General features: G+C 44.8%; 3 protein-coding genes and 1 non-coding gene across 6 annotated transcripts; 2 read left to right on the top strand and 2 right to left on the bottom strand.

Annotated features, from left to right (window-relative positions):
• Positions 1–448: 448 nt before the first annotated feature.
• LOC128757864 (C3a anaphylatoxin chemotactic receptor-like) lies at positions 449–4,399 on the bottom strand. The gene is made up of 3 exons (XM_053863474.1): positions 4,341–4,399; positions 2,087–2,257; positions 449–2,015 (listed from the first exon to the last, which is right to left on the bottom strand). The coding sequence occupies exons 2-3, from the start codon at positions 2,243–2,245 to the stop codon at positions 1,146–1,148; spliced, it is 1,029 nt and encodes a 342-aa protein (XP_053719449.1). The 5' UTR covers positions 2,246–2,257; positions 4,341–4,399; the 3' UTR covers positions 449–1,145.
• A 4,574-nt stretch (positions 4,400–8,973) lies between these two features.
• On the bottom strand, positions 8,974–9,046 carry trnav-aac (transfer RNA valine (anticodon AAC)). The gene has a single exon. It is a non-coding gene; the product is annotated as a tRNA-Val (tRNA).
• Positions 9,047–11,119: 2,073 nt separating this feature from the next.
• Positions 11,120–18,551, top strand: il11b (interleukin 11b). Of its 2 annotated transcripts, none has more exons than XM_053863481.1 (5): positions 11,120–11,189; positions 16,478–16,641; positions 16,708–16,803; positions 16,876–17,043; positions 18,090–18,551. In XM_053863481.1, exons 1-5 carry the CDS (start codon positions 11,183–11,185, stop codon positions 18,249–18,251), a joined length of 597 nt encoding a protein of 198 aa, XP_053719456.1. In that variant the 5' UTR covers positions 11,120–11,182; the 3' UTR covers positions 18,252–18,551. The 2 variants fall into 2 exon arrangements, with proteins under 2 accessions (XP_053719456.1, XP_053719455.1); XM_053863480.1 differs by lacking the exon at positions 11,120–11,189 and adding an exon at positions 15,930–16,157.
• Positions 18,552–21,121: 2,570 nt separating this feature from the next.
• On the top strand, positions 21,122–27,173 carry si:ch211-171h4.3 (serine/threonine-protein kinase SBK1). 2 transcript variants are annotated; one of them, XM_053863471.1, is made up of 5 exons: positions 21,122–21,218; positions 24,101–24,245; positions 24,465–24,667; positions 24,724–24,885; positions 25,070–27,173. In XM_053863471.1, exons 1-5 carry the CDS (start codon positions 21,213–21,215, stop codon positions 25,649–25,651), a joined length of 1,098 nt encoding a protein of 365 aa, XP_053719446.1. In that variant the 5' UTR covers positions 21,122–21,212; the 3' UTR covers positions 25,652–27,173. The 2 variants fall into 2 exon arrangements, with proteins under 2 accessions (XP_053719446.1, XP_053719445.1); XM_053863470.1 differs by lacking the exon at positions 21,122–21,218 and adding an exon at positions 23,084–23,384.
• Positions 27,174–27,920: the final 747 nt, after the last annotated feature.

Consider the following 27,920-nt stretch of genomic DNA (forward strand, 5'->3'; position numbering starts at 1 on the left):
AATAAAATACAGATCATATAATATAAATAAATATTAAGAAATGTATAAAGGAAAATATCGCTATAAATTCTTCAAATTAATTACAAAAACTTCTTCATCAGGGGTTCCCATGAACAGTTTTTCTTTTCTAAGAATTTCATAGTTGCTAACTGTCGCTAACTCTCGCATCAAGTCAATTGAACGATGCGCTACTGCCACCAAATGGCCGAGCGTTGTATTAAAACTGAGCGTCTCGCGACCCTCACGACCGACAGGTGCGAAATGGAAAAAAAAAAAAAACTTTTTTTGGACCCTATGGTTAACAGTCACTAGTGCACCCCGAAACTCTTCGTCTCAAACTCTCAAAATTATAGGCCTGGTCGATAGGGGGCGCTGTTTATCAGGCACCACCGAATCTGCACTCGAAAGCGCGGCACACAGCAGTTTAGAGTTCAGCAAAGCCTTTTATTTCAAAAGAAGGTGGGATACTGAGGACGGCAGTCAGACAAGGTGAAAATCAGAAACGCTTGGTTCATGGGTCGAGAAAACAGAACACTGGAACTTTGACTGAAGGAAGAGACACAGGAACGTCCTATTGACTCACAGCCAAGTTTGTTTAAACTATTTTTTTTTTTATTCTGGCCACACTGGTGATATTTTTTGAACTCAGTTACTGTGTTGATGCAGAAAAATAGTTAGAAAATGCCTTAATATTCGTGCGCCTTATGTTTCAGTCGTTGGTTCGGTCCAGAAAGACAGATCAAAGTCAGTACTCAGCGTGTCACCATGTTGCGGCTTGTAAAGGTCCTCACTAGTGAGCAAGCGGGAACAGCGTAGTGACCGGCTGATGAGGCTTCATGAAACAGCGTCGTCATCTTCAAAGCCCACTAGATGGCACTGTCTGCTCAAAACATATTTGGATTTGAACAACTTCACTGAAACCTCACATCATTTTTAAGGCAACAGCTGAGCTCTGAAAATAATGACACTGTTTCATGAAGCCTCACCAGCCCAACAGTAGGAAACCCGGTGTCTGGGCGTGGTCAGAACTCTCTGGAGCTGGTTTCTTGGAGTCTTGTTTGTAATCGTCTCGTGCCAGTTTTTCTGCAGCGTGGTCACATGACGGTCTGAAAGCACTGGGGGGTATGACGTCATCCGGATGGCGGCTAAATCCGCGCCTTCCCTTCGTTCGTTCTGGGAGTCAAGGACGTGTTTTTGGAGGCGGAGCTGTCGTCCATGGAAGCCTGCACGTCTGCGTCCACGTCGTTGGCCAGCGCTCGCCTGTAGACCTTGGTCAGACTCTGCCTCAGCCCCCGGCCGCCACTGAGTCCCATGCAGAAGTACAAGAGCGGATTGACGCAGCTGTTGAAGTAGGCCACGCACTTGGCGATGGGATGCCAGACCTTCACCAGTATGTTCTTGCTATCAATCATCTTGACCAGCAGGAGGCAGTGATACGGCCCCCAGCACAGGAAGAAGGCGATGACCAGCGAGGCCACGATGCGTAAAGAGCGTTTCTTCCCGAGCAGACGCGTGCGTTTGATCCCCACGGCGGCCAGAATGTAGCAGGTGAGGATCACCAAGAACGGCAGCAGGAAGCCACACAGGAAGCGGATGGAGTAGAGGGCCAGTTTGGGGGTTTGGCTTCCGTCCCCCGACTCCTTCACCTCCAAGGAGCACTTGCTCAGGTTGCCCTTGGCCAGGTAAACTTGGCGGTAGATGAAATACGGCGTGCTGAAGATGACGGCGGACACCCAGATGCAGACCGACACGCACCTGGCCGTCCACAGGGTGCGACGGCGCTTGGCGAAGACGGGCAGCCAGACGCAGACGGCCCGGTCCAGACTGATGGCCGCCAGCAGGAACACGGAGCAGAACATGTTGGCGTACTTGAAGAAGCCGTTGAACTTGCAGAGGAACGTGCCGAAGGGCCAGTAGGTGAAGAAAAGCTTTTTGAGCAGGGAGAAGATGCGCGTGAAGCAGAAGATCAGGTCGGCGACGGCCAGGTTGACCAGCCAGACGTTGGTGACGTTCGGCTGCGGAGAGTCACAAAGACGCTCCAGTCAGACACTTCAGTGGACCACAAGTTAGTTTCGGGTGCCCTCACTTTCAGCTTGAATCCCGTCATCCAGATGACCACTGAGTTCCCGGTGATGCCGAGGACGATGGTGAGCGTGTAGAAGACGATGACCACGTGGTCCATGATGGCGTCCACGTCCACCGATGATGGAGCGTCGCCTTTGACCCAAGAGGAGTTGAGAGACATGGCTGCAGGGAGCTGGAAAGCAAGGGAAGATGTTTACATCAGGTGTGTCAAACTGAAGGCTGCGGGGCCCCATCCAGCCCGCCACAAAAGGAAATGAGGCCGACAACAAAACCAAGTGCCACAACTCACAGCAACAGTTGAAGCTCTTAGAACTGAATTCCTAATCCTCACAATCCGTCATTTGAATCACTTTATTTTCTTGTTGAAAAGCCTGAATGGTTGATAAAGAAACAAGGCTGTCAGAGTCTGTTTTCACACCTTCTGATGGGATCGGAAAGAAGACGCTGATGTTTATTTCTGCTCACTGACTCAGAGGCTGCAGTGGGAGAGTGTGTGTCAGCACGCGCAGGGCGCAGAGTTCGGCAACTCTGGTGTCCAGATCATAGCGACGCTGAGCCGCACTGTGCCTTTATTCTGGTGCCGAACTGCAAAGTTTTCTCCCCCCGCATCTCTGTCGTTCCTAACCTTGAGCTAAGAGCTACAAGTCGGGTTCAGGAAACCGCCTAACCTGAGCTCAAGTCCAGACCAGGTCTCTGGAGCTCTTGGAAAAAAGTGAGGCTTCTTGGTGAGGCTTCATGAAACAGTGTCCTCATCTTCAGCGCTCAGTAGGTGGCGGCTTCACGGTGCCCTTCGTGGCTGGACAACCTTGTTACCGTAGGCGTGCGAGTCGAAAATAAACACTGGAATAAAGAGGAAACAAGCTGCTTTCAAAACTTCCTTCTTCATTCCTTCCTCCTGAGACGTCCATTATCCACTGAAACACTTTGATTTTACTCCAAAATGACCTTCTTCAAGTGTCATTCAGGTGAGAGCGATGCTGAAATTCAAAAGTCCATTGACTCAACGGTAGAAACCGACCACCACACACTGCTGTGTGGGGAACGGAAAGGAAGGCTGCTACTTGAGTCGCATTGTGGGAGACCTTTTGTGGTCTTCGCACGCACACACATACACACACATACACACACATGTTTGTATTACTGTCCTCGCGGGGACATTGAGAGGTTTCTTCCCTTTCCCCAGCCTCTCCCCCTAAACCTAACCATCAACCTCAACTGAACCAGGACTCTGAACCAGACTGGAACCCAGTTAGAATCATCCAGTTGTCATCCTCAAATTGAGGCTCAACCTTGTGGGATCCAGCCAAATGTCCCCACAAAGCCACACAGTCCACACAAGGATAGTGTTTTGCCGACTTTTGGAAGTTTCTCACTGACATCCCCCTTTCCCCAGCCTCTTCCCCTGAAACGCAGGGCTCACCTGAACCAGCTGCTAAACCACACTTAAATTCAATTATATTGCCCCAGTTATTTTGACGTTTTACTCCTCAAATCGAGGCTTAACCTCGTGGGGACCGACAAAAGGTCGCCGCAAAGTCATCCAATCCTCACAAGGACAATGTTTTGTCAATAACTGGTCCCCAAAAAGTAGGCTAAACAAGCCCACATGCACCCCCCTCACAAACACACGCACTACTGAGGGAAAGAAACCCAAATCACAGTTGCATGGCTGATGTTTGACTCTTTAAAATGGAATATTGTGATTCCAGTGTGACATGGATGAAGATCAAAATCTAGCTTATATTTAATGCATTTAAAAGGTGGCGTGGTCAGTCAACAGCTATAAACTAGTCATTACTTTATTCACATTTTGCGGGTTAAATGAAGAGAAACAGTCCGACTAAGACTCATTTATGAGGCTGTAATAACAGCATGTCCCTCGCACGTATCTCACAAGTCAAACAAGTCGTGTTTCCATCTTAGTTTCACCTGGTTCACCTGGTACAGCTGACAGAAGGTCAACAGCTAATTCAACTTTTATGGCGCTAGGAAACTCAAATATTGGCTTCGAATAAAAAAGCGCTCAGACAAAAAAAAAACTGTGAAAGACAAACCGCGTTAAATCCGTAAAAACGTCAAGCACTTATTAATAAACTGTTTATTTATTTCTAGTTTAACGTGCGCGTCTTTGGTCGCGCAGCACCTTCGAGGTCCGCGGTGACGTCACGCAGGTCCACAGTCTTCTGAAGCGCCAGCGTCATTCGTGCGACCCAGAAAAGCGAGGAGCATTTGAGGAGGACTCTCTGGTCTCCTACCTTCAGCTGCCGCCGTGGTGGCCGGTGGACGTCGGCTGACCCAAGTGAGCGCTCGAGCTCGTGTGTGAAACTCACCAACATTCTTCCGCTTTCTCGCATTATCACATGTCCAGCTGTCGCCTCTGCTTCTGTCGCAGTGAAAACCTAAGAAATGGCCGCATGGTTTTGGGGTCTAGACAGTTAGATCGTGCCATACAAAACTAAAAAAAAAAAAATCCGAGACGTTTAAGAAATAGTCTACAGCAGCAGCTGAGGTCGCGTATGACGTCACGGCGTCAATGTTTAAAGACCTTTTTTAGCGACCAAATTGGTCTCTTATGATGTGGTCACTGTTACGGTGGATGTGCGGTCAGTGGATTGACGTGTTTGTGCCACCAGAGGGCGGCAATGCTGACTTTTCTTTTACCTTCTGCAACGCATTTTTTAACCAGCAGATGGGGCCATTTAACCTTCTGTGGCCTCCAGCCTCGAGTGGCCACGTTTAAATTGAGAAACGATGCTGTGATTTTTTTGGTCGTTTTTTTTTTAAAACCATTCCATTTCCGTGAAGTTGTCATGAATGTAGCTAACTTTCTCAACATGCAGGTTTGACTGCAGACTTCCCTGATCATGTTGTTCCTCCACAGTCACTGCAGTGGCCTCAGTTCTTCAACAACAAACTCAGCTGCAGCGGCTTGAAATGAACCAGACGTTTGTTTTTCACTTGTTCCTTCATTAACAGCTTCTGACTCACTGTCCACTCACTCACTTCAGCCAATGATTCGGGAGTGCAGCGAGTCTCTGCTCGTAAACTGATGAAGGTTACAGTTTCAAATTGCAATATTATTCATATATATTATATTTTCCCAATATTGAATGTGTTACAAATCATTTTTATCTCATGAATTATTATTACTATTGTTATTATTATTATTATTATTATTATTATTATTATTATTATTATAGTAGCAGCAGTAGTAGTAGCAGAATTGTATTTTTTCCTCTAATAAATAAATAATACCACTGCAGGATTGCATACGTATTATTATCATATTATGTTGTAGACCTCAAAACTTTAAGGCCACTGCAGTGCTGTAATGCCATTCATATATTACATTTTCTCCACATTTAATGAACTAATAACATTTAAATCCAACAAATTAATCTAAGGATTATTGTGACATTATATGTATGTGTAAATAATAATAATAATAATAATAGTAACAACATTATTTATATTATATTATATTATATTATATTATATTATATTATATTATATTATATTATATTATATTATATTATATTATATTATATTATATTATATTATATTATATTAGATGTTATGGGGCACTGATGTTAGGCCTATCCAGCAGAATAAAGAGTAAATGACTCTGTGGGAACTTGCCTTCCCAATTAACAAAATACATATGAAAAATTCCGACCTTTATTTTTCAGAGCTCCAGGCTGAAACCTGAGCGTGATGGTTACCGACTGGCTGATTAATGATTAACAGGCACATTCCTGAGTGTATGACGTTCCTCTTCTGTTTGTCTTCCCAAGATGCATGAAAGGCATTCATCAAGGTCAGAGCTGCTTCCATGGAAAACCCAGATCAGATAAGAGCGTAGCCTTCGCGGGTCGAGTCAGAGTCTGGCTGTTCTCCGGGTCCCTGTGTCTGATGGAGGCAGGAAGTGACTCACCTCCAGGTGTCTTCTCCAGCCAGGTTTGAGTGACAGCTTCCATATTTCATCTTTTGCTACACCAACAACCGTCTGGCTGGGTTCCTCCAGAAGCTAATCCCAGAGGACCTCCCACCGCTCCTCGCCCTCAAGCCTTTGAATCACAGTCTGAGTTTCACAAATCCGCCTGTGTGGTTCAATAATAACGTGAGGAGCCATGGTCTGGTTGCGAACCCACAACCTTTTACCCACAATGCACCAGGCCACGGACTGGCTGCATGCCAGGGTGCGCTACATGTTGCACATGGAGGAGATGTTCCTGTTGGTTACATCAGTGTCAACCACAATAATATTTCTTTTGCAATGACTGACCTTCCTTCTGGCCTGAGCACCAGCTCCCCCTGTAGGTTGGTGGCGGGATGTCAGGTTGTGTGCTTTGTGTTGAGTCCATCAACGTCGCTTATTGTCGATGCTGTTTGCCATGTGGAGTGAGGACCAATGAAAGACGCTGTTTTAGCTTTAAGATGGCGCGGGAGAGAAGCCTCGGAGTCATGTTCAAATCATGTTAAAAAAGTGGCGGGGCTTAAGTTCAAAGAGAGTCAACATGGCGGATGAGAGAGGAAGAATTGTTGGACCCAGATCCTGAGGCCATGTCTGTTGGTGGGCCTGAACACCTCAGTGTAGGCTTCTGGGATGAGTGAAGTCTGGACTTGTGTTCTCCAACTGCTGCCCCCGCAACCCGTCCTGTGCTGACATTCTATTGGCAGAGCCTTGAAAGACATGAATCCTCAAGCTGAAGCCGCTTGAGGCTACAGTCTCACGTAGCTTGCGTGGGAACATGCTTGGAGCGAAGCAGCTTCCTGTCTGAGACTCTGTCTGAGACTCCTCCAGTCACTCTGAAAGGCACTGTTTTAGCTTTAAGATGGCTACATATATTTACTGTAGTGATAGTGATTTTTTTGTTCATGGGCAGGGGTGGATCCCTCCCTCCACTGGAGTAATCGTAGTAGTTCAAACACTCATTTCCACAGGCTTGTGTCGCTCCGAGGCTTCTCTCTCGCTCTGGCGGAGCTGGGCAGCGTCTCCAGACACGGACCTGTCCACCTTCGCTGCCTGAGGGAGGACTCCGTCTGGACTCCCTGTGCAGTTTTTGTGCTATTTTGACTTAATGTTATTCAATGAATGTATTCTACTTAGCTATTTATTCATTTATGTATATTTCATTTTTTATTCTCATGTTGCTTTTTGGTTTTAGTTTCATTTTTACGACTTGTTTTGATTGTGTTGTTGCGTAGTTTGTCTATCATGTTCGATGTTTGTCTTTAATGTCTTTAATGTTTGAGCGCTACTGTAACAGCTCAAAGTTGCCCACTGTGGGATCTTATCTAAACTAGGCTCATCTATTCTACTCTCAGATACTGTCACGGAGAAGTAGCAGTAGTAGCAGCTGTAGTCTAAATAATCGTAGAATTATTTCCATTTAAGCAGAGATAGTATTAGTGTCCGTAGTAGTAGAGGTACATTTCTTGTAGTACTAGAAGTAATAGGTGGTAGCAGGTGGTGGTAAAAGAGTAGCAATAAAGTAAGAGCAGATATAGAAGTAGTAAAATGATTTAAGTATCAGCTCAGTCGACGAAGTGCTAGAAAAAGTGATAGTAGTAGTAGTGGTAGTCGCAGTAAAAATGTGAATAAAGTAGTCGCCTTGACAGCGATGATGACCATAATAGAGGCCACAGTATAGTCATAGTAGAATTGGTACTAACTCTGGCGGTGGTCATTGCAAGAGGAGTAAAAGGATGACGAAAGGATGTTAGAGTAGTAGTGGTGGTGGTCGTAGCAGAAGAAGAATAGATTTATGAATGTCGGAAACACGTTGACAGTAGTTGATGTTAGTACCAGAGGTCATCGTGGTAGAGTTATGGCAGTAAAAGCCGATAAGAGGTACTAGTGATAGTAAGTTCAGTAGAAGTTGTAGTTTTAGAATGAGCAGAAACAGTGATAGAGGAAGGTTCTCCAACAAAGTCAAACGAGAAGTAGCACCACAGCACACAAGACTGCGGACGCACTGAACAGTACACAGTCATAAAGGATGTCGAGAGGTCACTGTGGTAAAGGTGATGAACTTTCCTGTCAGTTCACGTCACACGTCCTTTCCAGAGGCTGAAGCGTCTCCATCACGTATGTCGCCGAGTCGTCAACACAAGTCGCAAGTTTCCCCCCAAACTGGGACGATGGGGGTCTAAATTTAGCCTGATCTCTAACCAGACCCCGATGTCGCCGCCGCGCTGAGGCTGAATGGAATCTGTGACGTCAGTGAGGAACTTGGTGAGCATGAAAATAGCAGAGGGAATGTGATGGACCGGGCCCCCCGTCTGAAAGTCCCACTCCCACATTCCACAGAGGATTCCGGAGGAAGCGGCTTTGATTTCACGCTTCCATTCGGGAGAACAGCTCATGTCTGGATCCAAAATGTTTCTCGGGGGAGTGATTAAGCAGCTCCCCGCTTTCCCCCGCCAAGTCAGCGATTATTTCGCCTGCACTCCATCGGAGTTCTCAAGTTCGTGGCACGAGATGCTTCACGAAGGTCCTCCAGGACAGTTTCCACGCAACATCTCGCTCCAAGAAGGAAGATTCAACTTGGTTTGATCTGAAAACATTGGGAATTAACAAATCCACGGTTACCTGAGATGGGCTGGTGAGGCTCCGTGAAACAGTGTCCTCAGATCCATTGCTCAGTAGGTGGCGCTCCGTGTTTTAAAATCATGTGATCCTTCATTGAAAATCCGAACATTCCAGAGCAGAGAGTGCCATCTCGTGGGCTCTGAAAATATGGACACTGTTTCATCAGCTCATCACTAACGTCACCATAAAACAGGCGGTGCTGTTCCACAACTGTAAACACCTGTTGAGAACAGGTTTTCTATCAGAAAAACTTCATTAACTTCAAGCAAAAACTTGCAGTACAAAAAGGGACTTGTTTCCGCCCGGTCTCGAACCGGGGACCTTTCGCGTGTTAGGCGAACGTGATAACCACTACACTACGGAAACCTGAAGATCCCTGCACACCGTCTTGAGTGAAATATCTGATCTACTCACACATCGGTTCAAGGGCCACAAATGGCCCCTGGCCTTACTTTGGAAAAGACAGATGCAGTTCAAAATGGAGACCACTGTTGTGTCACGGTGTGTTTGTGAGTCTCACAGGGGCAGATTAATGACAAAAATTAAAAATAAAGCCTGAATCTGAGGTCATGGTTCTCAATCAGGGGTTGGTGGAGAGGTCCTTTCCTTAGGTGGAGGAGTTTGAAAACCTTGGGCTCTTGTTCTTGAGTGAGGGAAAGATGACCTCAAGCTTAAGTGGTCCTCACAGGGTGGTTGGACTGTAAGTTCAAAGAGAGTCAACATGGTTGGCCTGAACACCTCAGTGTAGGCTTCTGGGAAGTGTGAAGTCTGGACTTGTGTTCTCCAACTGCTGCCCCCGCGACCCGACCTGTACTGACATTCTATTGGCAGAGCCCTGAAAGACATGAATCCTCAAGCTGAAGCCGCTTGAGGCTACAGTCTCACGTAGCTTGTGTGGGAACATGCTTGGAGCAAAGCAGCTTCCTGTCTGAGACTCTGTCAGAGACTCCTCCAGTCACTCTGATTTCCTCCCACGACCCATAAGGATAGAGAGTTAATTGTTGCCTGTACGTTTAGTGTTTTTTTTTTTATCTCTTGTCACCAAAACTGGGCCGGAGCCCCGTGGTCTGCGCCCCTTCAGAAAAAAAAAATCCCCCCTCTATTATTTATGCACCACTCCACCCCCTCACGTCGAAAGATTCCAGGCATTCCTGAGCAGGGAAAGACAAGAAGACTGTGGGTGGCTGCGGAGGTGATGGACTGTACACACACACACACACACACACACTTGCACCGCTTTTCATTGCCACAACCCTTTCCCCAGCCTCTCCCCCTAAAAATCCAAAACACATGGCTCACCTGAACCAGGACTCTCAACCAAACTGAGTCCCAGTTATTTGGAAGGTTGAATTCACACGTTGAGGCTTGACTTTGTGGGAAGCCCACGAAGCATAAAGTCCTCACAAGTAGGTGTGTTTCCAAGAATTGTTCCCCAGAAGTATAGCTATGCAAGGGCACACACACTCACGGTCACATATTTATATTTTTGTGGGAACCTCTCCTGGCCATCACCCTTTCCCCAGCCTCCCTCTCCCCTTAAACCTAACCATCCAAAACACATGGCTCACCTGAACCAGGACTGAGTCCCGGGTATTTGGAAGGTTGAATCCACATACTGAGGCTTGACCTCATGGGACCCCACAAAGCCCTCACAAGTACAGTAGGTCTGCTTCCAAGAATTGGCCCCCACAAGCACAGCTACAGCAGACACACACACACCCCCTCCCAGGGGGAGGCCGAGCGACCGTTAGGTTTTTGCTTCCCAGACATGAATGAAAGTCTGTAGTTCCTCATTTCACCTCCTCAACTGCCAGCGTCTGTGATGTGGGACGAAGTTCGACTCTTGAATTCACAGGAAACGCGTGGCTTCTTGGAAATTCTCAAACAACGTTCAAAGATGTAATCGCCGTCAATGCGTCCACCCAAACCGACCCTCGGTGACGCAATCCTGGTGTCTGCCCCTAGATGTGTTCTTCTCATGCGCCTTTGTTGTGTAACTGTTTCATTCTATCCACTATATTCTGTGACGTCATGCTGTTTTCCAGCTGAGGTTCTTCGTTGCCTTTGGTGTTGCTCATGGCAAAGTGAGCTCGTGATCTTCGCTGAAAGGTTTTGCATCATGATGTTCTGGTAATATCCGACCGTAATATCATCTTCAGCAGAAAAGTGTTCATCAGGAAGCAGAAGGAAGTTATTGCTCAAGGTGAAGTTGTTAAGGTCCATGATTCACTCTCCGTCAGCGAAAAAAAAGACAGTTTGGGTTTTGTTCAGAAGTTGGTGCAGATGAGGAGGGAGTGTGTGTGTGTGTGTGTGTGAGAGAGAGAGAGAGAGAGAGAGAGAGAGCGGGGAAATGTTTGAATGGCGACGACGGCTGATGACTCAGGTGATGTGTCATCCCCTTCACTATAAAGGGGAACTTTTACATTTGTCCACAAACACACACACTCACACACACATGCCGGACTCTGGTGGAGGACCTTTGTTTACGGGAGAATCACAACGATGAAATGTAAGTTTAACACTTTTGTATGAAGCGTGTGAGAGCGAGAGTGAAGCCGGGAGGAAGGGAGGAGGTGGGGGGGACTCCTCCACGTGGTTGTCACTTTCTCCAGTAACTGGAGGGAACAGGCTTTTAAACGTGACGGTGCTGTAGCCGGCTGCACTGGTCCTCCTCCCGTACACAAGGCAGCCTGGGGCTGAGCCCTGAAATGTTGCTGTAAACATCAGGATTTCAGGTTAGAACCAGGCAGTGAAGCGGATTTATTCTCCTGAACCAGCAGGTAGAACTCCCTGTTGTTCTAGTAACAGCATGAGGGCTGTCAAAGTGACAAGGAACCGCTCAGTTTTAGTGGTAAAACCAACATTTTTCAGTCAAACTGAACCACTGGTTTAGAAGAATAAGCATCATAAATCATTTCTCATACATAAGACTAGGATTGTTTCCCTGCTTTTTAATGTCTGTGTTGCGTCTCTGGATGTAAACAAACTACATCTGCTGACTTTCTGCAGTTGCCCTGACTTACATCAGTAGTAGTCATGTTTGAAGTGCTGAAGAAAGTGTGTGTGAGCAGCGATGTCATCATTCTCTACTGTAATTGAATCTGCACACTCACTGCCTGAGTGGTGACTCATCGCCGTTTCAAAAGTCCATTACAGTCGCAGCAAATGAGCCGAGTTACGAGTGACTGACCTCAACGCTAGTTTAACCCCTCAAGCCTCCTTCAATACAAGTGCTCTGCTTAGAAATTCCCTCAGCAAAAAGCACATTCATCTTGAGCGTAGCAAGTACACTAGTGCTGCTAAGTACTAGTGGAAGTGGACTGGAAAATATACTTATTTAATACTTCTTCTGACTAAATTGACACATTTTAGAGAGAAGTACACTCACTGATATGCAACTAGTGTACTAGGTGTACTCCACATACTGTATTTACTTGTTGAAGTTCACTTTGAGAATATTTGAACTCCAGCACTTGATGACCTTGAACATGAATGGGATGACCTTCAGTTTGGATGCTAAATTTATACATCATTCTGAAAGGAAGTAGGAGTAATAGTTAGTACTAGTACTTGGTAGAAAGCAAGCTTAAGTAAATAAAATGTATTATGCAAAAGGTATACTGTAATATAACTACAATGCAGCGTAAAAAAAAGTGCACTTGAGTGAACTACTTTTTGCTCCAGGTTTGGTCATGTGAGACGATAGTGACCCAGATATCAGCAGGATCCGAGTCGGACCCGGCTACAAGTCTTCAGATCCACGTAGGAACTAAACCTGCTTACTGCCTCTAGCGTGGAGTCGGCCAGTATCTGGAACGGTCCATGTTGTATTTTGGCAGGATCTGGACTGAGTGTGATGCAAAACCTGTAAATGTGCTGGATATGTTGTTTTTGCATGTGGTCTGGATCCGGAATGGATCCCACAGTACAGATACATGTTGCTGTCAGGGAAAGGTTTCTGTCAGAAAAAATGGCTTGAAAACAAAAAAATATATATATATATCCTTGAAGTTGGTGAAAAGGCATGACATGTTATGTATATATATATATTTTTATTTTGTTTTTATTAGTGGTGGGACTTTAATGAATGAAATACGATTCATTAATTACAACCAAAAAATAATTTAATATTATAAAATTGAAATTCTTATTCAAATATTTTCATGAAAAGAGCTTTGCTTTAAATAAGGCGATATAAAAACCTGAATTTAGCCACCATGGTGATCTATAGTGCTATTGTCAAACTGATGCAAAATAAACAATATTTTGTTGTTTAAATGTATGTATGGCTCCATCATTTGGTTCAGTCAGACACCAAATCCATTCAAACTGAAAAACGTGGCATCTTGTGGCAAATATTCTGATACCACTAAACTGCAATTCATTTAGATTAATTAATCACAAATTCTCTAACTAACCAGATTTTTTTTTTTAATCGTATCCCACCGTATTATATTTTTTAATGCTTAAAAAACAGTTTAGGGTAAAACTGCTGAAAAATAATAATAACAATATATAAATAACAAATAACCAAATCATTCAATAAAGTCATAAATGGCTGTTTCATCCACAGCTGTAATAATTTGCTTCCAAATCGATGACTTTGCTTGTTATTTTTTGATAAATCTTGTCAACATTGAGTTTTGGCAGTTTATAAAAGTGTGGTGGGTGGGTTTCTGGGTCAAAAACGGCTTTTAAAACAGAAAATATGAAACAATAAATATGAAGTATGAAGTGAAATGCTTCAGTGGGAGGGAACTCTGGGGGTGCGACTCAAGGCTTAATCTGAAAAACACGGAGGATCAGAGGAGCAGAGTGAGCAGCAACAGCGACACTAACATTTGCTTCTTCTTCATAAAAGGCATCTAAGTTCAATAGAGAGCGAGCAAGAGGTTCCTCCTGACCTGAGCTGATCCCAGTTGTGGCTGCATTATTGATGCGTGAGCTCCACCTGACACACCTCCCCACGCTGCAGCTGACCCCGCCCCCCTCCCTCCGTGTCGGGTGACCTGCTCCTCGGTGACATCATCGCACCGGGCAGGGAAAAACAAAAACATGATGAATCCCAGCCGGATTCCCGTCACCGCAGCCTGAGCTTTCACTTCCTGCAGTGATGTCACAGCCATGACGTCGCCGAGGGAAACATGAGACAGCAGAGGCAGACTTCTCGTGATACATGGCCCCTGCGACTGTTTTCAGACGCTCCGAAACATTTGGAGAATATCGGGAAGGACAGCCTCACTCAGACGCTGCGTTCAATTGCCTTGAAATGCTTGGAGTTGAACCTGCAACCTCTCTGTCATGAGAGGAAGGTGAAGCTTGAACTCACAGCTGGAGGGTCATTTCTCTGAGCTGCTGAAGCAGAACACGGGAATCAAACCAGCAACCTGCAAGAGTCTTGCTAGTCTGTAGAACAGAGATTGGGATCATAAACTGGGGCAAACCCTGGGCCGGCACTGGAGGTGCTCGACCTCGGAGCAGATTCAGCACCCGGTCAGGACCATGTGGTCGACTCAGTACCAGGTCAGGTCTTCAGAGCAGACCTAGTACCAGGTCAGGACCATGTGGTAGGCTTTGTACCAGGACAAGACCTTAGAGCAGTGTCAGTACCGGGTCACGACCTTATGGCAGACTAAGAACCAGGTCAGGACCATATGGGAGTAACAGGTCAGGACCCCAGAGTAGATTCAGTACAAGATCAGGACTTTATGGCTCAGAAATGGGACGAGACCTCAGAGCAGTCTCAGTCCCAGGTCAGGGCCTTATGGCAAACTCAGATCCAGGTCAAGACCAATAGGCAGACTCAGAACCAGGTAAGGACCTCAGAGTAGATTCAGTACGGGGTCTCGACCTTATGGCAGACTGAGTACCAGATCAGTACTTCAGAGCAGACTCAGTACCAGGTCAAGACCAAAACGTCGACACAGAACGAGGTCAAGACCTCAGAGTAGATTCAGTACGGGGTCACGACCTTATGGCAGACTCTGTACCAGGACAAAACCTCAAAGCAGAGTCCATACCAGGTCAGGACCTTACGGGAGACACTGTACCAGGTCAGTACCTTGTGGCAAACACAAGACCAGGACAAGACCTCAGTACAGACTCAGCACCAGTGGAAACCCAGCATGGTACTTTGGAGCGGACTTTCCAGAGTTCCCAACAGAAGAAGACCACCTGGTGGACTCAGTCCTGTGGCAAGAGCCTGCACCAAACAGAACCGGGACAAGACCACATGGCCAACATTAGGGAGAGCAGATGTTCATCTCACGACAGGTCCTCGATGTGCTCCAGATTGACTCACTCTGGTCCTGACTGGGCTCAGACCCGACCTGATTCACTGATGTTTCAGCACTTGTGCGATTACGGCTGTGAGCAACCGACCTGGCGGGAGAACTTGGCTCAGCCGCGCAGGAGCACTTTGAGGTTTTCAGTGAAAGTTCTCAGCCACATGAGAGGGCTTCCTGTCCTTTCATGTTCCAGCAGAAAGTAGCTCAACACCTGAGTCAGCTCACGTCGATGGAAGCAGGTCATGCGTGTGTCACTGTGGAGTCTTCTGCGAAAAGCATTAACCTCCACTGCTTCTGCTGCTTCTGCGTTTCCTTTGCTGATGTCGACTTCTCGACATTCCAGAGTAGATTCAGCTTCTCGACACGCTCTGTAGATGACACACTTTTTTACTCAGTATAGTTACTTTAATTTCACACAGATGTTTTTGCTGTTTTTTTTAAGACTCATGGTTTCCTTGGTTTCCTTTCAACATGTGTCACTACATTGGACATGTTTTGTTTGTTTAGTTTAGTTAGTTTTTCACTGTTTCTGTTTATGATAAACTTCGTTTATTTTATAATACATAATAATGGTTACAATATTTAGATATGCTGTGCTGTCAGATGGCTTTGTTTTTATTTGTCTATTTTTTTCTATTTATTTATTTTAATTTTTTCCAACTTTTTTTTTCTTTTAGAACACCTGCAACCATAAGTAGAGATGATTCTTAATTCTAGTGTCATATTTCTAGACATATTCATATATATATATATATATATATATATATATATGTTATACTATGCAATACACAATTTAGTCATAATATTTATTTATTTATAATGTTAAATTATTCACGTATTTATCTGTCTAATGTCCTTTATTTGTTACAGAATTAAGGAAAAAGGGCTAAACTCTATTGTTTGGGCCAGCAACTTATGTTTTTTGTTCCCTTAAAAAGGCGCTAAAGAGACTCCACCATGTGGTGAAATACGTTGCTTAAATCTAGTTTACTCAAGGTTCCCACACGAGTTGCACACTGACCATTATGTTGCACTTCAGTCGCGGCTCTCCAGCTACGGTGGCCTCAGGAGGACACTAGTCAAACCTCACTCCACTCCAGCCATGTTCCTATTTGAGCATGTCACTGTAAATACAGCAACTTTAGCTTTTCGTTGGCCATTATTTCATGAACTATGTCAGCTGCCTGAATGTGAGTCAGTCAGGCTGATGCATGAAAGGCCTATTTTGCCCGCGACCTTTGTCTAACCTGAATGAATGACACTCACTCTGATGATGGCGTGTGAAAGGGTCGTGCGTGGGTGTGATGACATCACCTTGCGAATATTCATCTGAGTGATCAGACGGGGCCATAGCTGGAATTCCCGAGGAGCAACGTCATGGCAGCAGGGCTAAAAATAAATCCTCTTATCATGAGGAAACGTCTGCCTAAATGATGTTCCGGGTGTCTTCAGCCTCTGGCCCTGGGAACCTGGCACCGTCTCCCTAACTGTGTCGCCAACATCTCCGCAGTTGACCTGGACTCCACCTTGCTTCTCCTGCTGCTTCTGGCTGAGCGGATGGTCCACTGCTCTCCTCGGCCCGTCTCCCCCTGCAGCTCCCTCAGGACCATCTTCAATTCCAGCGAGAAGCAGCTGGACGCCCTGGTCCACATGTCCCGGCGGCTGCACGGCCTGGTGAGACTCTCAGGTCAGGAACTGGTGAGGAACTGCAGTGACTGAGTGACCAATCTCCTGTTGCAGACCAAGGAGGAGCTGCTGGATCTGATCTCAGATGAACATCACCTGGGGTCCCTTCCTGTCATTCAACACAATGCTGCTCATTTCCAGACCATGAAGGTGACGCTGGGTTTTTTTTTCTCCTGAGAGTTTGGCTCTGGCTCTTGGACTCAAGTTCTGTGTCCTCCACAGATGAACGAGTCTCTGGCGCAGATGTTCGCTCAGGCTCACAGTTTCCGGTTGCATGCTGATTGGCTGAGAACTGTCCAGGAGAACTACAGTTTACCCACCGAGGCAGCAGAGGGCGCCAGAGTCCTACTAGTGCAGCTGTCCCGCCTCCTGACCGCCGCGCTGCAGCAGGTGAGGCGTCGCTCAAACAGGGCTGAAGAATCGTCTCCAGTCACGTCTGAATTCTGTCGCGGAGGATGATGATGACGACGATGCTGATCATTACTATTATTATTATTAGTAGTAGTAGTCAAAATGAAGTCATTATTTTTACTGACATTTTAAAGCGTGTTAACCACATATATTAATAAAAATACCGTTAGTAAATGAATTAAACATATTAGAATTTAATTTAATAATGTAATTTAAATAATTAAATAAACGTTTACAAGTATATGATTCTTTCTTTTCCCCTCAGATGGGACTACAATAATAATAATTATTATTATTATTATTATTACTAGTAGTAGTAGTAGTAGTAGTAGTTTTGTTGTTATTATTATTATTATCAAGTCTTTATTTTATCTCAGTAATTTTACAGCGTGTTACCAGCCATATTAAATTAAAAAAAAAGAATGAAAGAAAATGAAAAAATATAAGTAAATTAATTAATCATTTCGAATTTAATAAAAAAAACTAAATAACATGCATAGCATTGTTATTTTTTTTCTCTCAGATGAGATTATTATTATTATTATTTATTTTTTTTTTTTTATTTAAACTGAACTTAAGTCCATATTTCACTCAGTGATTTGACATTCTGAGGTGTGTTTATCACATACACTAAATTCCTTTTTAGATAGCTTTAGATAAATTAAATAATGTAAAATGTATTTTAACCAAAAAACTAAAAACTGACAGATATACTATTCTTAACAATTTCGATTTTTTTAAGGGGGAAATAAATTGAAAGATCTTTTTTGTTTTTAATTCAACAGGATATGTAAACAAAATTGTTTGCACATTTGCTTCAAACAATCCATTATCATGTAGATTTTCAATTTCTATGTGTTTTGTTCTCAATTTTGTGATTAAATATGAGTAAAAAAGGGGAATACACACACATACACACACAGATGAGTAACGTGGGCATCAAAAGAATGGTGTTTTTTTTTTTCTTTCTTGATCTTCTGTAATAAACATCTTTCTCTCAGTAATAATAGCTTCTCCATCCACAGCTGAAAGTTGATCCCCCCGTGACGACAGTCCCAACTTTCCCAAATGCCTCAACAGCCTTCGACGTCCTCAAGTTCTCCATCGAAGTCTCTGAGAAACTCAAAGTTTTCTGCCGTTTCTCCAAACGTGTCCTCCGATACTTCCAGTCACGCTGCCCCAGATAAATCCCAGCCTCCTCTGAGACTAGAGTAGAGCCCCTGTGGCTGATGGATTGTGGGTAATCTTGCTGACCTTAGGTCTGGAGAACGGGTCATAGACGTTTACATCCGCCGTTGCCTTGAGAGCCACGAGTATTTTTGTATTGATCTGAGTGTTTTTCACAGGTACTAGTAATGTAGAGAGCTATTTATTGTGTTTTTACACCAGTGTTATTTAGAGGTGCAGGCATCTCTGTTTATTTTCTATTTGAATATTTATATAATAAAGTCAGTCAGCTGAGGCTTTTCAATCTGTGCTATTTATGGTATGAGTGACCTTTGGTTCTGTGCAACATGAATAAATGAAATTTCATCTCAAACTGTTGAGCCAGTATTTTTTTTATTTATTTTATTTTTTTGTGCGTCACAGACATTGAGTCTGTGATTCAATGTCTGAGTTGTGGTGTGGCTGTAGTGGCCCTGGGCTTCCTCACCACCTGCTCCCAGAATGTTCTTCACCTGCTGGGTCACTGCACTAAACTCAATATTCAGGTGACTGTTAATATGACACGTGCGAGTCACGTCTTCACCACTGGAGGGTGATGATGATGATTTTGTGTGTGTGTGTGTGTGTGTGTGTGTGTGTGTGTGTGTGTGTGTGTGTGTGTGTGCGGTCTGTGTGCGGTGTATGTGTACCAGGTTTTGCCATCATTGTGAAGACCACTGAGAACCGAAAACTCTCTTACTTGTGAGGACATTCTGCTTTGCGAGGACATTTGTGCCAGTCCCCACAAGTTAAAGCCTCAATTTTGAGGATTAAAACTCCAAAATAACTGGGTCATTATAAGTGGGTTCCAGTTTGTTTCAGAGCCCTGGTTCAGATGAGCCATGTGTCTTGGATGGTTAGGTTTAAGGTGAGAGGCTGGGGAAAGGGTGAAAGTCAGTGAAATGTCCCCACAAAGACAGCGTGTTTCCAAAAATTGGTCCCTATAAGTATAGCTAGACCAGGTGCACACACAAGCTAATACACTCATGGTAATGAAGGTGGGGTTTTGTTTAGTGGGTGTGGGACAGAGGACTTGTATGGCCCACCCCTGACCACAACCAGGACCATGAGCTTGGTGACTGAAAGGTTGCTGAGTCAGCATACAGTGCAAGTATGCTGGAACAAGTCGCACCTATGGACCTATATATATATATATTTATATGTATATGTAGGAGGAAACCAGAGCTCCCAACCACCTCAAGAGAACATCCAAACTCTGTGACCTTCCAGGGGGCAGCAGATCTCAGTGCCGCCTGCTCTCCACACTGCGTCTGGAGGAACATCTCCAGTTTGGCTCCCGCTGCGATGAAAGGCCACTGAAATGTTCCCGGCCTATAAAACCAGGTCTGAAATGCAAACAGCAGTAGCAGCAGGGGCAACCTGAGCCGCAGACACACACACACTAAAGAGCCTCTTGCGTAATATCTGTGTTGACATGTGGAGACAGACAGATGAGCTCACATGCTCCAGCAGACCCATCCGTCACTGGCAGCAGCTGAGACTCTGAAGCCGGACGTCAGAGCTCCACTCCGCTGAGTGGCAGGCGATAATGACCGCCGCATGTATTTTGGTGGACTGAATATTTGGTGCCGAAAACCAGTCCCTCTCTTGACAGTTTTGGGTTACTTTGATGACCATTGTTGACTAGTTCATCTCAACAGAATGAAGCACTCTGGTTTACAAGTTCTCCCAAGATTTTAATGCTGTTTTTCTCCCCATAAGATTGATGCTCCTCATGACCACCTGACATGGATCTTCTCACTTCATAACAAGTGCATCACTTTTAACCAAATTAGCTCCTATGATTTTGATTTATACTCAGCCTCGTCTCTGTCTCGGACTGGTGGACTCTGGATTTCTATTCAAGACTGGTCGAGACTGACAGAGGAAACTGCAGATTCTGGCCTTTTGTTGAGGTTTGTTGTGTTGTTTTTATCAGGGGTCTCAAACTGATCCACAAGAGGGCCACAGTGGGGGCATGTTTTTGTTGTTGTTTGTTTGTCAGACTGGTGCTGCTTGCTTCAGCTCCTTCTCGGTCACTGGAGGACAAACCACATTTGTTAAACGTTGTTTAACTTTTAACAATAAACATTGTTTTCTGTCCGTAACAAACAGTATCTGTGTTCTAAATCTGGATGATGTTAAATGAATCTATTTTCAATAACTGAACTTTGATCTTCATTTGTTTTCAAATGATTAAAAAATAAAAAAATATATATTTATATATATATATATATATATATATATATATATACACAACGATTTGTCACACTGTCTTTGTGGGGCCCCTTTCCCCAGCCTTTCACCCTAAACCTAACCATCCAAAACTCACCTCACCTGAACCAGGCTAACCTTGATGACCCAGCTATTTTTTGAGAGTGAAGTCTTCACTCTCAAATTGAGGCTTAACCTTGTGGGGTCCAGCAAATGGGTTCCACAAAGACATAAGGTCCCCATAAGAAGGTGTTTTCCCCAAAATTGGACCTTACTCGGCTAGATATTCTTCAAAACACATGCAAACAAACATTTGTTTTTCTTTTTTTGTGAGGACCTCTCATAGCCATCACCCTTTCCCCAGCCTCTCTCCCTAAACCTGACCATCCAAAACACATGACTCACCAGAACCAGGACTCTGAACCAAACTGGACCCTGATGATAATAAACTTTTTTTACGGCGGTTTTAACCCTCTAAACCTTGTGAGAACTCTCCTCAAAATGTCCTCACAAGAAGGTGGCTTGTGAAGACTTGGTACTCACAAGTATGGCACACACACACACACACACACTCACACACAGAGTCTCGAATGGGGAGGGACAGCGAGGGGAGTGAGTGACTGCTGATCACTAGAGGGACCGACGTGTCCTCCCTGATGCAGCACAGCCAGGCGTCTCTGGACTGACTGGACCCCAGAATCTGGAGCTTCACAGAGCAGCTCAGCAAGATGACGGTGAGTCTTATCCACGCTGATGTGGAAATGGTATCATCATTCTGGCTGAAATCCATTCTCAAATAATTGTACTGACTGCAATTCATGAGTTAAAAAATCAATAATGACAGAGCTCAAGTGAAGTATTTTTTTATTCTAAATTCTTCTGTATGTTTTATGCATTTTATTAGTATTTTTTTTATGTGTGCAACACTTTTCATTCTGTACAGTTTGTGTATTGCATCCATTGTTCTTGTGCTGTACACTGGTGTTTCCAAAGGTGTTTTATGTTGTTGCTGTTATTTTACTATTCTTCTTTGCACTCTTCCAAACATGGAGTTTCATTCAGTATTTTTGGCCTGGATGTAATGGAGACTAGAGACTATGTATCGGGCAAGACATACAGCTACACCCAGGCACCTTGTCCATTGCGTAATTGGCATGTTGAGTCTGCTGGTGTCAGATCATCGACACCTCGATGAATCACTTCACTTCTGTCTGCAGCTCTGGCTCAGGGACTCGTATTGGAAGCTGTTGATGGTGAAGCATGAAAAAGAGAGAAATTTCCAAGAGGTTTTGTTTCATGTTTGCAGCTCGATATGTTTTATTTAGTTGGTTCAGTTCAAGTTCAATTTCAGATAATAATTCAAATTTCTTGCAACTTTTTTCTTGTGATCCAAACCCTGCGGCTTATACAACAACATGGCTTATATATGAATTTTTACAGGCTGAAAAGCATCATTCGGCCAAAATATTGGGCCTCGTCACATCAAACTGATGACATCACAGGCGTTTTATTGACCTTAAAGCGCTGAAAATGTGCTGTTTTCGCCCGCGTGTCCGTAGCTCTGCCCACAGAGCCGATCTCCTGGAGGAGAGGAGACGAGAAGCAGCAGCTGAGAGCGGCTGTGGTGTCGGAACTTTGGACACACTGGTGACAACAGCGCATTTTGAGCACTTTAATGTCAATAAAAGATGTGAGGAGCTGATGATTCCAGTTAGGAACATTGCCAGTTTGTTTCATGAGTCAGTCTCCATGCTGGAGGCCGTTTTCCAAACTAGTTTAGAAGTGATCCTCATGCATTTTTAAGGTGCACCACTGACCTTTCTACCACGCAGACAGCAGCACTGCACACAGCTTATAGACTGCTGACAAATCAAGTCAACTATCTTCTGTTGGGGATGTGATAGGTCTGAATGAGGCCTGGGTGATACGTCATTCCTCCTTGAATTGACAGCCACTCTGATGTTGACTTTGTTTACTGCTCTCCAGTCAGATGAGCAGCTCACTGAACACAAGAGACAAATAGGTGAAATGACTCCAGGCTGAATGCTAATGTTGACATGAATGGAAACCAGATCTACTCTACCAGAACCATTACGTTTCTAAATAGCTGGAGATGTGTTTCTACCAACTCTATAAATACATGTAAAGTTAGACCGCAGAAATTCCCATGAATTCAGAGTGATGGCTCAATTTCAGGAGCAAAGATTTATACGATGGCTTGCCTTCGCTTGAAGTCATCTACAGTTCTCCTGATCGTAAAGTTCTGACTCTGAGGTCTCACTCTGGAGTGTGTATCACTGTTGCTCTGTGGTGGATAAATTGGGCATCTTTTTTTGGCTCTCATGTTTTTATTTATGTTTAGACATGTCAGTATTCATACTCCATTTTTCCCCTGGTTTCTGTCTTATTGTTTTGAAAGCTTTGCAGTAAAGTGGTTTGCTTCTTTGCCTCATAGAACAAGACTATATTTAGCCAGCTGCCGCCTCGCGGCGTCTTCATCTCTGATGCTCTCGGATGTTTTGTCTCACCTTCCCGTTTCGATGAGTTTTGCCGCAAGCAAACTTCCCTCCAGGATTCGTGGCATCCATGTACTTTACATTCACAGCTTCAGTTTCTGTCTAAAGAGCTGTAACGCTCCGTGCCAAAGCACCAGCTGTTCTGGAAACGCCAGCGTGCCTTCAGACCAAACAAAGATTTAGTGGACTCTCTCAGGATTTCGAGAGACTATTAACAGACTTGTTTATACTCGTGGATCAGTTTGTCCGGCATCACTATGGTAGCAGTCCACAGCTGCTGCTCTGATTGTTTTTCTACACGGTGGAACTTTCAGCAAGATGTTGAAATGGCTCCAAATACTGACTGTTAAAGTTCCATATCACATGACATTGCTGTGCTTTATGGTGAGGAATTGGATCAAAACAGAACACGTGGCACTTGACTACACTTTTTACATCTATGACTTGTGCTTGAGGGTGGATGGAGTTGCACATGACGACCAATGGCGTACATGGATGTGTTGACGTGTACAGGTTGAAGAATGCGCTGACTCATCTGATTGTAGAGCAAATAACACTTTTATAGTGTTAAATGTTGTTTTGAAATAAATGTGGTTTGTTGTCCTGGAACCCGAACAGCTGGCGAGTAATTTACTAGTATTACAGTCGACTATGTTGACTGGTCATTGCAGTCCTCCCTTACCTTTGCAGTAAAGCAGTGTCAGACCAGTCAGCCCCATCGGATAGAGAACCATGATGATAGAAGGAGATCAAAGGACAGTAAGGAGGAGACAAACTCATCCTCACTCCCATGGCGTCATATATGGACGTTGGGAAAGTGGGCGTCACTGGTTCCTTTTGGTCATTTATGGTCCAAGTCTCTTCTCTCCACCTGGAGTCAAAGTTAGAAAAGTTTCTCTCAGGGACGTGTGGAGAAGTTGGTTGAACCGGTGGAGAGAAGACACTGTTGGACCAGGGATGATCAGAAGGAGCCAGTGAGGTTCATGATGGTGACGCGATGACGGTGTAGAGAGGTTTAGAGAGAGGTCCACAAGACAGGAAATGCCAGTAGGACAAAGAAAACGTGAAACAAGCTCACGGTTGTCTCTGTGGATGTCCAGGCTGCCACCAAGCTTCTCGATGAGATGTGCCACTTGACGATTCAGTCTTTGGCACCGATGGATACGTCAGAACACTTCAAGGTGCTGAAGCTCCTCGGTGAAGGATCGTACGGGAAGGTCATGCTGGCAGTTCATCGGAAGAGAGGTGAGGAACCAGAAAACTACCTTCTCTTAGTGATGAGGCTTCATGAAGCACTGTCCAAATTTAGATGGCACTCTCAGCCCCAACAACCATTTCAATGTCACCTCACATTATTTTTACACCAAGAGCGCCACCTACTGACCTCTAAATATGAAGACACAGTTTCATGAAGCCTCATCACCACTTCTCCTATTTTACCACCTAAATTTGCTGCTCCTCCAGGTACTCCAATGGCGCTGAAGTTCTTCCCTCGAGAGTCCACCCCGATCTTCTCCTTCCTGAGAGAGTACAACCTCTCCCTTTCTTTCTGCACTCACCCCTCTCTCACCAGAGCTCTGGGGATCGCCTACTCCACACCCTCGCACTATGTGTTCGCTCAGCAGGCCAGCCTCTTCGGGGACCTCTATGATGTCATCATTCCTGAGGTAAGACACTGTGTCGCGGTCTGAGGTGGGGACACTTATTTACGATTTCCTCTCAGGTCGGTGTGGAAGAGGAAGTCTGTCACAGAGTTGTGTCCCAGCTGTGTGGCGCTCTGACCCACCTGCACCATCTGGGGTTCGTCCACAGAGATCTGAAGCCGGAGAATGTCTTCTTGTGCGACTCTGCGTGTCGATGGGTCAAACTTGGAGACTTCGGCATGGTCAGTGGAGTTCCACACAACATGCTGTATGTGCTCTATTGCTGACATTCGAACGTGGAGGTCCAATCCTTCAGCACCCGCCGACATGTCGTTCAGAGTTTTGGGGGCCTCATTCTGAAGCAGTTAAAACCAATACATTTGATCAAATGTCAAGCTTCAGGAAGTCTAATTCCGTTCCCCTCAGGTGAAGTCCCAGGGCTCCAGAGTCCCAGAGGTCTGGTACAGCTCCCCCTACTGCACACCAGAAGCAGAAGTGGCCCGGGGAAACGAGGACAGCTCGAAAGGCATCAAGGATGGTGACCAGAAAGATGAATCCAAGAAGAGGATCTGGGTTTCAGTGGAGCCCAGCACAGACAGCTGGGCTCTGGGAATACTGACCTACGCAATGCTCACCGGCACACATCCCTGGGCAGAGACTGCCAGCGACTGCTTCTCTTATCAGACATACCTGGAATGGTTCGACAGAGCCAACAGGCCCGTCGATGCCTTGGATGTGTGGGCGGAGACTCAGCAGCCGAGTCTGAACTCAGAATTGCCCAAAGCTCCTCAGTTTGCATGTTTCACCTCACTGGCTTGCTCTTTCTTCCACTCGCTGCTTGACCCCAGGCCCGGGTTCCGAGGGCAGCCAGAGTGTGCGCTCAGATTCCTCGGAGGAAACTGGGTGTTGGAGCCCGAGAGGGCCCGACTGCAGGAAAAGAGAGAGAAGAAAAGCGGCAAAGGAGCGTTAAGGAATATGAAAGAGATGGAGGGACGCGGGGAGAGATAGTGAGATCAGCATTTAAGGGTCGGGCAGACGTGAACTTTTCTGAGGCAAATCTCATAGCTGTGCGCCTCATGACTCGAGAGGGTGTCAAACTCAGACAGGGGCCAAAATAAATAACTGGAGCTGAGTCAGCAACGCAGTGAACAAGAAAAACTCTGGCTGGAGCTGTTCTTTTTTGCTGTGGGCCGCATTAAATGATTGTTCGGCCAGATTTGGTCCCCGGGCCTCGAGTTTGACACATGCCCTTAGCACAACTTCATAATGTGTTTCTCACCAGATGTTTTCCCAAAGGCAGATGTTCAGGTCGACTTCTAAATGATTATGATCTTCATGATTCATCATATTTTTTGGAGTGAAATATTACAATATGCATCTAAATATAACATACAGCTACGGCGCTCATCTTTCATAGCAGGTCAGAGCGGAAGAATATTTATGGCTTCTGGTGATGTAATGCAGTCATCTCCTTGTAAATGAACCGCGTCTCCTGCTGGGTCTGATAGTGTGCCGCTGTAAAACATACACACACACTGAGATCATTTTATCTAACTGCAGTCTGGCTTCCAAGTTAGAATTGCTTTGGCAGAGAGACGCGTTTAACTCCTCGCATTCAGGCAGTTCATATTTTTCTTCTTAATTTGTCGACTGTCCATATTTCTGTCTTGAGATCATTCGAATCCAAACAATATTTAGACCAAAATTCTATTTTCCTTTTGAGTTTTTCCTGTTTTGTTTGAGTTTTATTCAAGTGTCTCATGCTCTCTGGCCTATTTACTTAAACCTCATTTTCAGAAATCTGAATAAATAAATTAGGTTATGAGCTACATGACTTTAAGGATATTTTTGATTTAAAAAAACAAGTGTAAATTTGCATTGGTTTAATTTAGGATACAGTTGTGTGTCATAAATTGCACATGTACTAGCTGCTGATATCACATACAGTATGTCTGGTTCTTTGAAACTATACACCAATGCTGGTGATTTACGGTCCCTCAATCTGTTGCAAATGTCCTCACACATACACACACACGCACTGCACTGGCTGACGTTCAGCAGCAGAGCTTCTCCAGATGTTTTCAAAAATAGCCGACTGCCACCGCTGAACCTGATACGGTGCCACTCCGCAGCTCGCCTCTGATCCCTCGCCCTCGGTCCAACAAAGTCACACACAGCAGCTCGTGCACTTATTTTTTATTTGTATTTGGGCTTCAAATCTTTTCGGTCCAACACTTCTCAGAGTCACCCCAAATTTCACTTGAAAATATGCCTATAATGATATTGACTGCAAATGTGGCGTGTGTAGAGGACGGACAGACAAAGGAAACATGAGATGGGTGTTGTTGAGCTACATGTCAGGAGGGAGATCAGAGGTGGCCAAACTTTCCTGGAAGAGATTCAGGTGAAGACGTGTGGTGGCTAACTGTTCTGCCTGGCTTTCATCCACAAACTGTAAAGCATTTTATTTTTGGAAAAATATTGCAAGTGGAGCGCTGAAACAGAAATAATTCTGGCCTTTTATATCTGTTGTTTGGTGTGAAATGAAATAAAACTTGAATAAATAACTCCGCTTTACATGATATTAATTTATGCGCGTAATTATTTCTAAACTTAAACCAACTCAACCAACCCACTGACCTTCGACCCTGTGAACATCAGCAAATCAGCAGTGGGCTTCCTCGACCTTGCTGGCTTGTTAGCAGTGGCCAGGTCGATGAGGTGGAGGAAGAGCTGCCAAGTTGTGTAAGGTATAGCCTGACTATGTGGGTGTGTATCTGGTTTAGCTATACTTCTGGGGATCAATAAACACACCTACTTGTGAGGTCATTTTGCTTTGCAGGGACACTTTGCCTGTCTCCACAAGGATCTAAACTTCAAAATAATTTGGTCATTATAAGTGGGTTCCAGTCTGGTTCAGAGTCCTGGTTCAGGTGAGCCATGTGTTTTGGATGGTTAGGTTTAAGATGAGAGGCTGGGGAAAGGGTGATGGCAATGTGAGGTCCTCACAAGGATAGAGAAACAAACGTATGTGTTCATTTCACAGCAGGCAAGACACAAGACAGTGAAAGAGTTCCTGTAATTGATTGTGAAAAAACAACTCAGATTTCCAATTTCTGTTCTTTTTGTTGGTTTTTATATCAGTCTGTGTCCCCATTGTCCACTGTTTTGCTTCTGATGAATTGCAGTTGAAGCATCTGCAGGATGATATAATGGAGATGATCAATAAGAAACCGAATCTCCGCCTGGTGTCACTGGCAGGGGACCAGCTGAATAC

Source organism: Synchiropus splendidus, chromosome 4 (assembly GCF_027744825.2).
Source record: "Synchiropus splendidus isolate RoL2022-P1 chromosome 4, RoL_Sspl_1.0, whole genome shotgun sequence".
NCBI lineage: Eukaryota > Metazoa > Chordata > Actinopteri > Syngnathiformes > Callionymidae > Synchiropus > Synchiropus splendidus.

Bases quoted from the DNA above. Each gene is read 5' to 3' on its own strand.
- LOC128757864 (XM_053863474.1), bottom strand. From the start codon at position 2,245: ATGTCTCTCAACTCCTCTTGGGTCAAAGGCGACGCTCCATCATCGGTG. The intron at 2,016-2,086 runs GTGAGGGCACCC...GACTCTCCGCAG, and splicing joins TGACGGGATTCAAGCTGAAA to CCGAACGTCACCAACGTCTG.
- si:ch211-171h4.3 (XM_053863470.1), top strand. From the start codon at position 23,319: ATGTTGAAATGGCTCCAAATACTGACTGTTAAAGTTCCATATCACATG. The intron at 23,385-24,100 runs GTGAGGAATTGG...GTGGATGTCCAG, and splicing joins TGACATTGCTGTGCTTTATG to GCTGCCACCAAGCTTCTCGA. The intron at 24,668-24,723 runs GTAAGACACTGT...ATTTCCTCTCAG, and splicing joins ATGATGTCATCATTCCTGAG to GTCGGTGTGGAAGAGGAAGT.
- il11b (XM_053863480.1), top strand. From the start codon at position 16,070: ATGTTCCTATTTGAGCATGTCACTGTAAATACAGCAACTTTAGCTTTT. The intron at 16,158-16,477 runs GTGAGTCAGTCA...ACATCTCCGCAG, and splicing joins ACTATGTCAGCTGCCTGAAT to TTGACCTGGACTCCACCTTG. The intron at 16,804-16,875 runs GTGACGCTGGGT...TGTCCTCCACAG, and splicing joins CTCATTTCCAGACCATGAAG to ATGAACGAGTCTCTGGCGCA.